The 16099-nt window shown below is 41.8% G+C and overlaps 1 protein-coding gene across 1 annotated transcript in view; it reads right to left on the bottom strand.

Moving 5' to 3' along the window:
- Positions 1 to 15368, bottom strand: part of NOTCH2 (notch receptor 2) — a 170476-nt gene extending 155108 nt beyond the window's left edge. The window contains exon 1 of the mRNA XM_043459398.1: positions 15043 to 15368. Within this exon, the coding sequence (XP_043315333.1) occupies positions 15043 to 15115 (73 nt within the window). The 5' untranslated portion in view covers positions 15116 to 15368. The remainder of the gene's footprint in view (positions 1 to 15042) is intronic.
- Between the last annotated feature and the right edge of the window lie 731 nt (positions 15369 to 16099).

Raw genomic sequence — 16099 nt, 5'->3', positions numbered from 1 at the left:
TTTTGTCTTAAAACAAAACAAAACAAAAAACCTGACAACCATTTGCTCGTGGCTGCCAAAACTTGAGAATAAGCAAACTGTCATGGGAAACAAATGTTAAAATATGAAACCATTTTCTGAGAAAGTAATTCCACCAGTCCCGGCTAATCCAATTCTGAATCACTAACGACTCCAGCCCCATTGGGTTGTCTTAACCACTACAAAGAAGTCCAAAGAGACAGGCAGGGTCTCACAGGCAAATATTTTCTCTGCTATCACTGACATTTTCAACATAGCCACACTTTTCCCCCACCCCACCCTTCCCACTGCTTCATTGGTCCCTTCTCAGATTTCAAAAACAGAGGGTCAACATACTGATACATCATTTGACTAATGAGTTTGGAGGCTTTGCTTTCCTCATCTGTAAATCAAGGATGGACTAGATGGGCGGTTCCCAGTCTGAGATTCCAAAATCTCCGGGAGCCCTTAAAGCTGTAATAACAGACCATGAGGTACTTCTGTTATTTCAAAGAGATAGTTCATTTGGTGCTATAAGTCTAATTAAAGCATCAAATGCATGGTGACACCAGATGGCACGTGATGATGTTTATCATGTCATAGGAAAGGGGGGAACAAGAGTGTCCCTCTGATATTCTCCTCAAAGCTATATCTCAGACAAAAAAAAAAAAATCATAGTTTCTGTACTAAACTAATCCAACCACAAATGTCTGGTTAATAAATAAGGGGAAATGATTCAGCACCTATCAATACAATTTGTATGGTAGACAAATTCTCCAAATTGGAAGTATACCCCATTAAAGGAACAGACTTAAATACAATACCCCTAAATATTTATAGGCTCACAGGAAACCAGTGAACAATCTACATGCTGCAAACATGAAGCTCCTATTTCTCACCAAGGATCTGAATCACTCATCCACTTTTGATTAAAAAGAAGTGAAAGCAACAAAAAGCCAGTCTATACTGCAACACAAAACATCACCACCAGTAACTACTACTTACTGCACTCTCAATACATGCCATGAATGTAACACTTACTGACTTACTGAATCCTCCTAACAAGCCGAGCAACTACATGCTCCTATTACCTTCACTTTAAAAATAATGAAATCTTGGCACAGAGTGCTTAAGAAACAGGGACACAGGGCCAGTGAGTTAAGAGCCTGGGGTATCCCCACCCTTTCTCCCTCTGAGCTGACAACTCCCTCTCAAAAGAAGTCTCTCAAAACACAAACAGAAAATGTCCCCCAGCAGAGCCCTCAGGAGCTGGGCCACTGATCTTGAGAGCAGGCTTCTGAAGAGCTCATAACTGTGGCCCTTTCTGGCTTAAAGACCCCCTTCATTGGAACTCCCTTCCTCTCAACCCAAATTCAATCTGCTAGTCCCGGTGACAGAAATCAACTGAGAAAAGGCCAGAGCCATTAGCCAACTAAAATCAATCCTTTTATTCAGAATATACCAATGATTTCTAACAGCTGGCTCCCATGTTCAATGAACTGACAATCTTATCAATATACAATGATTAAAAACATGTATTTTGAGTGTATAGAAAGAGTAAGGGTTATGGAGACAAGTAGGCTAAACCAATCATTCAATCAGTCCCAACTCTGCCACTTACTAATTCCATTATCCTGAGCACGTTACAGGTCTGTTTCCCCTACTCTCAATCTCAAAGGTTGTCATGAGGCATGATTGTATGAATGGGAACAAAGTGCCATGGTTGACTACAGAGGCCCAAGAGCCAGAGGTCTGAATCCTGGCTCCATCCTTTAACCACCTTATTATTCGCCCCAAGACCCAAAGCTATGAGTCTAAGCTCCTATTTCCTTACCTGTAGTATAGCTAAGAATCCCAGGAACCAAGGAGCCTGGTGGGCTGCCGTCTATGGGGTCGCACAGAGTTGGACACGACTGAAGCGACTTAGCAGCAGCAGCAGCAGCAGTATAGCTAATTACTGTCTACCTCAAAGGACAGCCATGTGAATTAAATGAGAAAATATATATATAAAGCCCTAAGAGAATGACACATAGTAAGAATTAAACATTTAAAAAGAAAAAAAAAAAAAAGCTGAGGTTTTAAAAGTCAAACCACAAGTTTAAGTCCCAGCTCTGTCACTTATTATCTAGGGCTAAACAATGGTATACAAGCCAACTAACCCCTCAGAGGCTCAGTTTCAACCAAGATTTTGTGAGATTAAAGGAGGCAATTGTGTAAGAGTGTTCTGTAAACTCCACATTGCTATGTAAATGTTAGGGTCGTTTTATGTTTTATGTTAATTGCACTGAGTGGTCCTTTCAAATACTATCTTCATCTTTAAAATGGAAAAACTGAGGCAGAGAAATTTTAAGCCACAGAGAGAAGGCTGATAATTTCAAAAGTAGGAGGGAGAAAAGGATTGGGCCAAAATAAATTCAGATCATGACAAAGCAGAAAAGTAATAAGGCTTCAAGAAGAAACATAAAACTGTTTTTTAACCTGTTTTTAAGCAACAACTTCACCTGCTGATTAAGCCTCTCGGTGCAGTCTATGAGTAAGAATTCTCTAATTTCCTCCCAGAAACAGTATAAATAGACTTCAGGGTGAGAAAAAGCTTCACCATCAAACCTCTTTTCCCATCCATAAGTTAATTTTGTGGATGGGGCAGAATATCAAAGACCAGGGGACACAAACTGGAATCTCACTCTAGCAATTCTCTTAACCTATACCTTAAAAAAAAAAAAAAGTTGCAATCCTTCAGAGAGGTTTCCTTCTTTGGTTGGTCAGAAATGTCCTTGTTCTCCAGGTCTCCTCATGCTAAATATGGTAATAGCTGGCAAACAACCAGCCCAGTAAATTCCAATGATACTTAAGAAAGCATTCATATTGCCTGAAATTACTCTGAATCAAACACTTAAGACCCACAGAGCTGCCACATACAGCAGTTCAGCTGGAACTCTTATGTCAAAAGCAGCAGGATGCCTTAAGAACATACAAGCGTGGGGAAAAAAAGCAATCTACTCTTCTTTATTGCAACATTCTTCAGCAACAACAAGGATCTCCTACCCACTGTGCACACAGCACTGAGCTAGGTCAGTGGGAGGCTGGAGGGAGAAATCTAAGAAACAGGTGGTGTTCCTGGGGTGCCAAAACAACAGGTTGATTGAGTCAGTTCTATCCCACAACTAATCAATTTGGTGAAGAGAGAGGAGAAAGAATCTTAGTCATCCTGCTGGCTAACCAAATGGATCAGCTAGACCACTGCACAACTATAAATTAGGTCAGAATGCCAGATTTAGCAGTGAATATCAGGTCCACCTTCCAGGGATGTTCCAAGATCCTGGATATCTAAAAAGACAAGACAGAAGCAGGTTACCCTCCACCCACCACCCAAAAACAGAGCTTGCTTCAGAATAGACTGTTTTTTTTTTTTCTTCCTCCAGTATCTTTTTATAAGATACTAAAGTAAACGTGTATTTTCTGAGCACACACAACTGACAGCTTGTTGATTTATGATACAGTCAGATTAGAATTTTAAAGTAATTACAGAAAATACCAGTTAACAAATACACAGAAAATTGACAAAGCGCATTAGAAATCAAAGGATTTTTTAAAAGCTATTAAGTAATTTTTGATATATCAATACTGGTAGCAATTTGATATTATGTAGTTTAATGTATCCATGTGTGTTTTGACACATTTAAGATAAAAAGAATACCTTTAATATTTAAAGAAGTATTCCAAATCAGTAACCAAAAACTAAGAACCTTGATGAATAAAAGACACAGTTTACCAAAATAAATAAAAAGAAAAGGCAATAGAAACGGCCACTGATCACATGAAAAACATTCAAGATCACTGCAAGCAGAGAGACCAATTAAGATGAGGTAGCATTTACCACTTACCAAATTGTTAAAGAGTTGTAAAAATAAAACCAGTGTTGATGATGGTTAGAAACATGGACAGTCTCATATTCAACTAATACAGTATAACTTGGTCAAACTATATGAAAAGAAATTTGGCAGTGTGTATCAAAAGCCACACAAAGGTCCATCATCTTTGATAAAATAATTTGACTTCTTGGAATTTATGTTAAGAAAATATATATTCCTACCATTATTTACACATGAGACTGTTCATCACAACATTATTTATAATTATGAAAGCTGGAAACCAAGACTTGATCTCAGTTTAAATAAAATATAATAGAATCTTCAGATAAAACAGTAGGCAGACTTTAAAACCATGTTTTTAAAAAATATTTATACACAGGAAATATATATATATATTTAACATCTTATAATAAACTATAATGGAAAAGAATGAGAGTATATATATTCTCTTTTAATTATTTTGCTGTACACCAAAAGTGTTAGTTGCTCAGCTGTGTCAGATTCTTTGTGACCTCATGGACTGTAGCCCACCAAGCAACTCTGTCCATGGAATTCTTCAGGGAAGAATATGGTGGGTAGCCAATCCCTTCTCAGGGGATCTTCCTGACACAGGAATCAAACCCGGGTCTCCTGCACTGCAGGCAGATTCTTTACCAATGAGCCACCAGGGAAGCCCTACTAATACAATATTGTAAATCAACTATACTTCAATAAAAAGAAAGAAACATAAAGAAAAAAATTATTTACATATATAGGAAAGTGTTCACAATATTTTCAGTGGTACAGAAGTATATTGTAAAACTATAATATGCTAAAATCTTAATTACAGTAAGAGGCACAGAAAAACAACTGTATGAAACGTAACAAAATATTAAGTGAGGGTTTTGATGAAAGGTGATGGGATTATTGGAGATTTTAATTTTCTCCTATGTTTTTCTGCTTATTTCCCAATTTTTAAAAATCACTCTTTGGCATAGTAATTTCTCTTCTGGAAATCCAGCTTAATAGAAATATCCTAAAGAGGGGAATTTCTGTATAAAGATCATCTATACAGAATGGCATTTAAATGCCAGATTTAAAATCTGGCATTTATAAAGTGTCATTTATGCAGGGAAAAAAATGATGGAGACAAATATGTAACCAAAGCAAAGGAGAAATCAAAGAAAGGCAGAACAGAAAACTGTATATACATTATAAATCTACAATTTTTAAGAGTTGATAAAAAGACCAAATGATGTACATCAGAATATTAACAGTGGTGTGACTGTGGATTTTTCTTATACTTTTCAAAGGTCCTTCAGTTTAGTCGCTCAGTTGTGTCCGACTCTTTGTGACCCCATGGACTGCAGCACGCCGGGCTTCCCTGTCCATCACCAACTCCCAGAGCTTGCTCAAACTCATATTTATCAAGCTGGTGATGAACTCCTGAACCACCTTTAAATATAATTACTTGAAAAATTGTTGTTTAATTGCTAAGTTGTGTCTGACTCTTTTGTGACTCCATGTATGTAGCCCGCCAGGCTCCTCTGTCCGTGGGATTACCCAGGCAGGAATCCTGGAGTGGGTTGCCATTTCATTCTCCGGGGGATCTTCCCGACCCAAGGATCTAACCAGTCTCCTGCACTGGCAGGCAGGTTCTTTACCAATGAGCCACCAGTGAAGCCCAATACCTCCTGGCCAAAAAAATTCTTGTAGAGATGCCAGAGAAAATCAACAAAGCATAAATATGAGTTAATTACATGTAAACATAAGGAATAATTCTGTTGCTATGTAAACCTACCTTTAAATGTTACAATGTTTGTTTTCAGTTACAACCAAATTTTCCTTAAATCTCTTAAAAGTTTATGTCACAGGAACCATGACATATTGTTACTACTTTATATAGTAACATCTCAAACCTGCATGATTTACAGACATTTTTTTTCTCTAATAATCCTCATAAGATTAGAGAGTGCTTTAAATGTTGTAATAAAGTAAATGTCCTTCATGTTCCAATTTAAAAAGATCTAGCAAATAAAGGCATATTCTCAGCAAAGAAAACAGTAAAAAGTAATAATCAAAATATACATGTCCTCTAACTTCAGTGAGTCTCTGCACTTTATAGACAAAGGCACATGAAAGCAGAGAATTAAACAAAAGTTTCTTTGCAGCATACCACTTTACCATTTAGAGAAGTTAACAATTTAACACTATCTAGTGTTCTGACTATTCATATTCAGAAACTCAACACAACATATTAGTGCTTAAACAGTATCAATTTTTCTCTTATTGGAATGTTGAATAAGTAAGCCAGCATAGCAACCTCTCCCTGTTAGGTACTAGTTAAAATAGATTATTTAATCTTTGAGGCTTAAAAGCCTCCCAGAATCTCCTCACAAAACAGAGATGAGAGTGAAAAGAGACGAAAAAGGAGCAAATACCAATGTTAAAGTGCACCTGTCTCTGAATGAGCTAGTATACTTTAGAATGTAACCACAGCTTCTTGTATACACTTCAGTCAGCAAGCAAAACTGTATTTTAAAGGGATACTATTTGTTAAAAGATATCACATTATTAGGAAGACAATATCTGAGTCCAACCAAAATATTATCATCATGTTTTCCTTACCTCACAAAATACACCAAGGCTTTCTTCCTATAAATAAATATATGAGGTGAGAGCACTACTCTTAACCCAGAAACAGGTTTCACAATGCCCATGGATACAACCCGCCTTTGTGAGATGATGACTCCATCTTGGCATGATGTTTGGTTGATACAAAGAACTAGAGTCACTGCCAATATCCTGCAGACAGAACTGACTTGAAGACCAGAAACTGCCCTAGAGGTCTCTGGGGAAGGTCCTTCAGTCCAATGGGAAGAGAGACACAGCCCCCTCACCGCCTGATTGGGAGATCAAGGGAACCAGAGCTGGACTGTGGTAACTGGCCTACAGTTCAAGAGTGGCAAGAGACAGTAAAATGAACCCCTTAAGAGTTCATTCAATCATCCAGTAAAGCCCAAACTCTGAAGAGCCGGTAGGACAGGGTTTTGCCAAGACAAGCACAAGAGGGTGAGGGAGATGTTGGCATGATTAATCAATGGAACCTGAGGCAGCAACTCGGGGTGTGTCCACATTGCACTTCAGTCACTGCCTGACTGTGACCAGAAGTTCCTTCAGCGACTGCCACTGAGAACCACATCTTCCAAAGGAGATACTTCCACCTTAACTTGTCCAAGATCAGGCTAGGCATCCAAGTCTGAGAACACAGCCCTCTCTCTTGCCACAAACCCACTAACAGACATAATAGACACCACAACATGTGCCAAATTTATATTTACACCCCCACCAAACAAAGCGCTCTTTGTCTTTCCCCCAAGTCAAGTTTTGATACTTTTAAATTCCAACAGAGAAAGAGGAGAATAGCAGACAAGCCCAGCAGGGGTGAGCTGGGGGTGGCTGTTCCCTGGTGCTTCTAGATTTACTCCCCCCAGACCCTAGAGCTCTTAGTCACTCTGACTGCAGGAAACAGCTCTCAGCCATTACAGATAAGTTACTAAGTAACTGTACTTCATGCTCCTAACTGTGTGTGCTCATCTGTCTTGTCTGCATGATGATGTCAGCTCCTTGGGGGCAGGTCTCTATCTTCCATTTGGTCAAAGACTCCTACACAGCTAGAAAAGTAGAATCCCCTTACTGCCTACCATGTGATGCTAGGGGAAACACAGAAATTAAGGTTGACAACACACCACAGTCCTCCCTAACACACCACTAAGACAGCACAGCTTCACAGATAATAAATCTTATAGCTCAGGGCTTAGAGCTAAGTAAGGCTCCTACTAGAGTTATATAGAAATTTATATATTTATATATATAAACAAATTAATACAATAATTGCTTTGTTTTGCTCACTCCTAGCTATGGCTTGTACCATTCCCCGCTTCTTGGCTTTACTATTCTTTTTAATGTCACAGTGTATTTTCTGCCACACAGCTGGTTCTCCAGGGGAGGAGAAAAGAAAGAACAGACCTATAGCCAACTTCCTACCACTGCCAACGAACACTGCTATTTGTCCCATCTAGAGGCCATGAGCGTATCCTTTCAGATCTGAAGCCACTTCCTTCTTCCTATCACGAACAGCAAGACCAAGTGTCTTTGTTAGAGGCGCATTTCTGAGCCCCTTCTTGCAGACTGCTCAATTCTGCTCAAGAAGTCCTCCAGACCCCCTTTATCTTACCTTCCTTATTGTATTTGCTGCAGCAGCCCAGACACCCCAAAAGCAGGACTGCCTGAGAGGAATGACCTTTATATCTTTTTCACTAACATATCTGAGGGAAATCCCTGACACCAGATATGTGTTCATGGGTTAACAAGACAGACATCCTCAAAGACAGCATCATTCACAAGGGCTAAGGAAAGAATTCCTTAACAGACACCAAGAAAACTGGAATTTTTATGTATTCTGGCATCTCAGGTAATATCCTGATGGAGGGATAAGGAGGCATCCACCAAAGTCATACATGATACACACATGGCAGTCCTAAGACTGCCAAAAAACCCCACTTTTTTACAACTAAATAATTTTATTAGCCTTTTGAGGATACCAGAGTGGCTTTCTTCTCCCTAGTGAGCTAGGCATTCAATAAGAAGCAGGCACTTTCAAGGGAAAAAAAAGTGACCACAGGACCCACAGTCAAAGCAACCCATCTCTAGCACTTTCAAAGACTAAACAAACAAAAACAAAACAAAAAAGCCCTTAGCCTTCCTAGATTCTCTGCAGTGATTCCAAAACGTCCCTAGTATAAAAGTTACCTGGCCATTTCTTAAATATACAAATTCACAGACACTATTCCAGACTCACTGAATGAGAATCTCCAGGAGAAGACCCCAGGTGTTCTTTTATAAGAGAGGTTGGGGACACACTGCTCAACAAATACTGCCCTCCCACCACTGCCATCTGGGAAGGGAGGTACAAAACGCATAGGGCTCCAATGATTAACCCAAGCAATCACCTCTGATGGGATCATCTTCAAGGTCCTCACTGGGTTTAACTCCTTTTACGGAAGGCTGGGTGTCAGTTCAGTAAAGGGTGCCTCTGGATCCCTAACACAAAAGGCTCAGGACTCTTTGAGACAAATTCCTGAGAAGATGCCAATGGGTGCAAGTCATGAGGAGGAAGATTACAACTGAATATAAGAAGATCTTTCAAAGAATTACAGCTGTCCAAATCCAGACTCATCTGCCTCCAGAAGGAGGGAGCTGTCTATCAGAAGAGGTGATCAAGGAGAAAAAAGGTAGGCTACACCTTAACCAGGATATTCTAAGAGGGTCAGAATCACCATGGGACAGATGGAAGGACTATGTGAATTTTTTAAGTTCCTCCCAACAAACAAGTCAACAAAGAGGAAACTTTCAACTACCCATTAATTAATAAAAAGAGAGAGCATAAAAAGTATAGGTGGGGTCCACCTTTAACTGATCTTTTCAAAGCAGAAAGGACTGTAAAGACACATCTCTGACTCACCATCACCTGTCTTCCAGGATGTCCCAAAGCTGGGGCGGGCAGAGCAGGAGTCACAGGTGCCATGACCAGGAAGGACCTGCTGCCCGGCTGACCACATGCTGGGCACAGGCCAGGGAAGGGATGCGTGTGACATGGTCTCTGCCCTCAAGGAACAAATTTCATTCTGGAGATAACTCACCCTCTGTGGTTCTCTGAAAAATGTACTTACCATGTGTCACCTTTTGCTTTTTATTGGTGATGGTGATTTTCAATGGAACCCTCTTGGAGGGGAAAAAACAAATATACTAAATGTAAATATCTGCTCGGTCTAGTTCAAGTTTACAATATGCAGCTCACAAGGAAATAAATCTCAAAAAAAAAAATCATCTAAACAAATTATCCTCAATTTGGGAATGACATGTACATACTACTAAAGTAGATAACCAATAAGGACCTACTGTAAAGCTCAGGGAAACTTGGATCAATATTCTATAATAACCTAAATGGGAAAGGAATCTGAAAAACAAAAGATATTTGTATGGGTATAACTGAATCACTTTACTGTATGCCTGTAACTAGATCATTTTTTATACAATTTTATTTATTAAGTTTTGGCTGTGCTGGGTCTTCATTGCTACACAGACTTTTCTCTAGTTGCAGAGAACGGGGGCTACTCTCCAGTTGTGATGCATGGGCTTCTCACTGTGATGGCTGCTCTTGTGGAGCACAGGCTCTGGGGCGCACCAGCTTCAGCAGCTGCAGCACATGGGCTCAGTAGTTGTGGCTCCCAGGTTCTAGAGCAGAGAGGCTCGATAGTTGGGGTGCACAGGCTTAGTTGCTCTGCAGCATGTAGGATCTTCCTGATCAGGGATCAAACCCATGTCTCCATTGCATTGGCAGGTGAATTCTTTACCACTGAGCCACCAGGGAAGCCCTATACATCATTGTTAATCAGCTATACTCCAGTATAAAAAAGGGTCTTTTTAATTGTAATTTTAAAAATAATATAATCCAAGAGTCCTCAAAATGTCCAAATTACAATAAGGCGTGGCAATTCTGGACAAAATAATAGAAATTGCTGCCATAATAATACAGTAATACAGGAAGCAGTAGAGGCAACTCAAGTGAGAGGCAGAGGGTGGATGCCAGCATCTTTGAGGTTAAATTCCAAAGTAAAAGTGACCTTTATGAATTGCAGAAGTGATCAGAAAAAAAAAGAGAGAGAAGAAACCAGCACACACACACACACACACACACACACACACACAGAAATTCAAAATGGCAAATTTAAATAAAACATCTGGGGAAGGGAAAAATTAGGTTTTCCCCCAAAGGTAAGGTAAGCAATACTTGCAACTCTTGCAAATACTACTTTTTTAAAAAACTGTCTTGAAGTATTGTAGTAGTCCAGAATAAGAAAACTACTAAAAGCAATTGTTCAATGAAACAAATGTGTATTGAGTGCCTATCAGATGCCAAGGCACCATACTAGGAACAAGGGTTGTGTGCGCTGTGTGTACGCAGTCTCATCCAACTCTTTGAGACCCCACGGTTGGGTGGGGGTATTAGAACACACACAAATGAAAAGACACAATTCTTTTCCTCAAGAGGCACACTAACAATAAGCACTTGAGGATTTGTGTGTGTGTGCATGAGCTCATTTGTACAAAAGATGGAAGAGGTGTGGAGAGTGGACAGGGCACTAGACTGAGGACCACAGGAGAGAGATTCTTGTCTCAACTTGTCCATAATGGGCTCAGTGATTATGAACAAAGTGCCTAAGCAAATGGAGGACCAAAGTAGTGGCCCTCCCACAGGATCACAAGACCAATTAACAGCTGACCTGGAGGAAAAATTTTGGTCTTCTGGCTCCTAGACCAGTGAACTTCCCAAAATACAATGCATATGGCAGACAGATAGAGAAAGAAAAGTAGAGAAGAAAACCCTTTGGCTTCAAGTCATCTGCAGAGAAAGGAAAGAAGGAGAATAAGGAAAGAGTGGGAGTGAAATAAAAGGTTCAAGTCATGGTTCAAGAGATGTCAAGAAAGAAGGACTTAAAAGTGTATGCCTCAGGATAATGTAAAATCTGATTATATTCTTATTCAAATCATAGCTTAGAATTTTTTGCTCTAAAACCATTAAGGACCAAGTGTCCAAAAATGATACATGTGAATGAAACTTGAAGAAAAAGAGATAACAGAGAGGAAAGGGAGGGGGTAGCTTATAATAATATCATGCAAATATATACGAAGCCCTTCTAAAGAGACAATGTGGACCCACTGTGCTCAGATGAACAAGAAGAAATAGTACTTATTATTTCCTATGTATTATAACATATTATTTACTCTACAGCTTTTATGTCACCAATTTCAAAAATCTTTGGGAGTCAGAAGGGTTAAGAACTGGAATGGCTGATTAAGGATAATATGTTAATAATTTGTTAATATGTTAATATTAATAATTATAATATTATATTATATATTATATTATTAATATAATTTGTTAACATGTTAATAATTTCTGGAAATCATTAACATTATTAACATTAAAAAGGAAAGTATCCCAGGTACACACCTGAGGGAGAATAATGAAATATCACTGGGCTCCAACCAAGTTACTGCATTAGAATCACCTATAAACCTTGAAAAATACAGAATCTCAAAATACGGAATCTCAGACCTACTGTGCCAGAATCCCTGAGTGTTGAGGCAAGAGGCAGCCCGGGTGTTGTAGATACAGCCAGGATGTGGAGCTTTGCTCTATCACAGTGGACCAGGTAAGGAGTGAGACCACTAGGAATGGCATCAGAGAGTGGGAACTAGATCAATGCAAATTTTGTGGGCAAAATAGAATTTCTGCGGGTGTGATATTTTTTAAATGCATTGTAAGGCTGGTCTGAAGCATCCAAGCATATCCCACTGAATTCAAACATTTTCTAAAGGTCCTAAAGTCAGTGACTACAGTTCAGGTGAACCAAAAGTTACTGTTCTAGGCTATAAGCAGCTCACAGAAGAGGCAGCAGAGTGGGAATGGCACAGAGATACCAAGAATGTGGGTAGATATTTTTTAAAAAATCAAAAACATCAGGAAAAAGAGAGACTAAAAAAAAAAAAATCACTCTCATCCTCCCTCCCCAAAAAGAAATAATAATAAAACAGAAAGAACAAGAAGAAATAAGTTCTAGGGTAAATTTTATCTTCATCTGAAAGAAAAAACAATTACTCTTTGTGATTTTTTTTAAAAGAAAGAGAAGAATTCAACTGAGAAATCATCTAGCAGGCAGCAAAACCAGGGAGTGACTTCCCACTGCAAAGCAAAAGAAAACAACGAGCAAGGGGTGGTCTTGGGTAGCTGTTTAGACAATCAGACAGATGGGCTGACAGCTCCTTGCTTCAGGAACTCAGTGATGTTTAAATTAACAACTGGCCACTAGCCAAATACAGGAACACTCAAAAGTTTAAAAGGGTGTGTTATAATTGATACCTTGGCAAAGCACAATGATAATAAATTGAGAAGATTCAAGAAGCTTTCACTACTAGACTCTGAAAAGTTTCAAGATCTGTACCAAGAAAAGGACTTTTTAATCTCTTCTATTCCCATGTAGTTTAGCTTCTGAAGAACACCTGTCTAGAAATCAAAATATCTAAATCCTGTCTTTGAGCTAACACTAACACTCGACTTGTCCATCTGAAAGCTAGCTAGTAAGAGCAGTGCCTCATCGGGGCAGAAGTATAGGTCCTAGAATGAGAGAAGCCCTGTGTGTCAGAGTAATCCTATTCCTGACATGTCTTATCATTAAACACTTAATTTAGCAAATCACTTTGCAAACATATTTATTATTCCCTCCAACTCTCTAAAATAAGTGATTTCTGGTTCTCTTTGATAGGTGAGGAGATGACAGAACATGAAGATAATTTACTAAAACTAAAGCTAATGGTAGACCAAGGATTACAATGTTCAGACTAGCCCATTGTTTATACTCCTCTATCCTAAATTTACACTTTACTAAAGCTTTCGCTCAAAGAAAAAGGAAAGGCAAAAATATTACCATGTGTTTTGATTCATCATCATACAGCATCTTGGTCCACTTCTGAAATTCTTAGGGACCCGGAGGTGTATGGACTTTGAACTTTCCAAGAAAGGTTTGGTGTTGAACAACCCAGCACTGTGATAAATAACTTTGGTGTCTTTTCAACATCTGTGATTGGCATGTCAACTGCCTGTTAACAATGTACAAAGAGCAAATCTTTCTAAAGCCCAGCATCTTCATTACTTTCTCTATTTGCAAAGAGTCATAGCTCAAGTACCAGGTTTTTTGGTAAAGGAAAAACTCTTTCTTCAAATTAGGCTAGGAAAAAAAAGGGGCCACTTCCAGTTCAACAAACATGCACAAGCCACCATCCCACTGGAAGCAGAGAGTTCACCAAACACACACACACACACACACACACACACACACACAATCCTGCCTGCAAAGGACTTTCTGAATACCTTTTGACTGCCACCAGTGTAATATACATTCTCGTAATTAATCCTATTAGTTGGGTAATTTCATTCCCATTTTATTGGTGAGCTCATACAACAGAGCTGGATTTGAACCCAGGATTACAGCGCAGAGCTCCAAAGCCCAGGTTCTTTCCACGAAACAGTATGGAAAGAAATTCGGATCCTACGATTGTGGGTGGGATGGGTAAGATACGATTGGATTTCCTTTCCTCGATCCAACCGTGTTCTGAAAGACTGTTGCAGATATCCAACCAAAAAGAAGCTCTGGAAGGCACCACTTTGAATTAACGTATCCACTCTTCTTCACCCGCCCCTGCCCCACCCCCAACCATGCCAAAAGAACAGCCTTAGCTGCTGCCAGGTTGGAGGAGTTGGTGATCGTCACACCACATTCCTGAGGCTGGACACAGACTGAAACTGCGCCCGAGCTCTGCGCCTCGGAAAGAATAACAGCAGTAGAGATTTTTAAATCATGTGGCTCAGCATGCAGCCACACCAGTTTTCCTACTGCTCCTGCCTCCACCTTTCAAAGACTCGAGCCAAACTTTACACATCGGATTCGTGGCGAACCGGGGAACTCAGAGCGTCAGAACTCGGGCGCGCCTCAAAAGCCCGTCCCCATCCAAACCAAACCCACCCATTCACACCGTGGGCCTTCCTTCAGCATTGCTGAGTCTGGCTGTGAAGGTGCAAGCCGCTGGGTTGGGACGCCCTGCCCCCGCTCCCTCCACGACAGAATCTGGCATTCCTGCGCTCAGCCCATCTGCGGTCCGCGGCCGGCGATGGTTGTCCCAGGCAGCCCGCCCCCGGCTCTCCCCCAACCCCAGGAAACACGAAGCCAAACGGGCGAAGTTTCCCAAATCCCCGAACTCAAGTGCTCCAAGAAAGGGAGTTCCTGAGGCTTGCTGCCCGGCGTCCCTCCGGCAGAGGAGGCGTGTGTGGGACCCAAAGGCGGAGGGGAGCTGCAGGCGGCGAGGGGCGAGGGGGAGGGGGCGCACCCAGGGAGCGGTCCGAGGCTGTCCAAACTTTAGGAACTAAGTGGCCTCACTCCACGCCGACGGCCGAGCCCGGCCTTCTCGCAAAGTGGAGGACGGAAGGGTGGCAATGGTCGCCCCAGGTGGCCGGCCGGGCCAGAGGGGCGTGAGCCGGGGCGCCGGGGACAGCACCCTTCGGTCGGATACTCACCACGCGCCGGGGCCGCGCGGCACAGCCACAGTGCCAGCAGCGCCCACAGCGGAGCGGGGCGCAGGGCGGGCATCTTCTCGGTCGCCTCCTCCTCCGCCGCCGCCGCCTGGGCAGATCCACATGGGGAGGGGGGTCCCGACAGGGGAGCCCCCGCTTTCTCCTCCCCTCCTCCTACTTCCGAGGCTCACGGCCTCGCGCGGCGCCCCGAAGCTCAGGCTTCAGTGTCTCCACTCCCTGCACCCCGAGTCCGCCGTTCCTGGGCCGCCGCAACAGCCGCCGCCCGAAGTTTGGCTGAAACTTTCTCGGGTGTGCAGCGAAGCAGCCTCGTGTGTCCTTCCGCCTCGGCCGCCTCCTCCCACCGCAAACCCCGCCCCGCTGTCGCCGCGGCCAGGCCCCGCCGCCTTCGGCACCCAGGGGTTTCCCGCAGGAAGAAGCGCCGGCCCGGGCTGCGCGCGGAGGGATCTACTATGAGTCCTCAGACACCCCTCCAGCCTTGCCAACCCGCGTCGAGTCCGGACGCGCCTTAACTCACTCGGCGCTGGAGAGTCTCCCCGGGCCGGGCCTCTGCCAGGGGTGGTGTTAGGGCTCTGAACTTGAATCTCTAGGGTAGTGAACTTTCCGGGAGAGACAGACATCATCCAGCGAGATGGGTATCGCCCACATACATCCACACACTCCCCGGCTAGCTGGAGGAATGCGACAGTGAAGGACCAGTGCTGTCAAAGAAGGCTATGGGAGCAAAAGCGCCAAAGTCCATTTAAAATGAACAGAGTCATCGAATGGGTTGTGTTGCACCCTTCATTCATTCAGTCAGTCATTCATTTAGCAAACATTTCTTAAGCGCCCTTTTTCGTGTAGCAGTGTGCCTAGTACAATGGACTGATACTAAAGACACATGATGCACAAGCTAGTTTTGAGGACCGAGACTTTGCCGCTTCTTTCATAGAGGAGCTGGGATGAAAGCCGAATCTTAAAAAGTTAGTAAAATTTGCATAGGATAAGGAGATCAGCTAAGGATATCCCGTTGTAAGATGAAAATATCTGAAACTTGGAAACA

Source organism: Cervus canadensis, chromosome 2, assembly GCF_019320065.1.
Source record: "Cervus canadensis isolate Bull #8, Minnesota chromosome 2, ASM1932006v1, whole genome shotgun sequence".
Classification (NCBI taxonomy): domain Eukaryota; kingdom Metazoa; phylum Chordata; class Mammalia; order Artiodactyla; family Cervidae; genus Cervus; species Cervus canadensis.
This window is presented reverse-complemented; position numbering and strand designations above follow the sequence as displayed.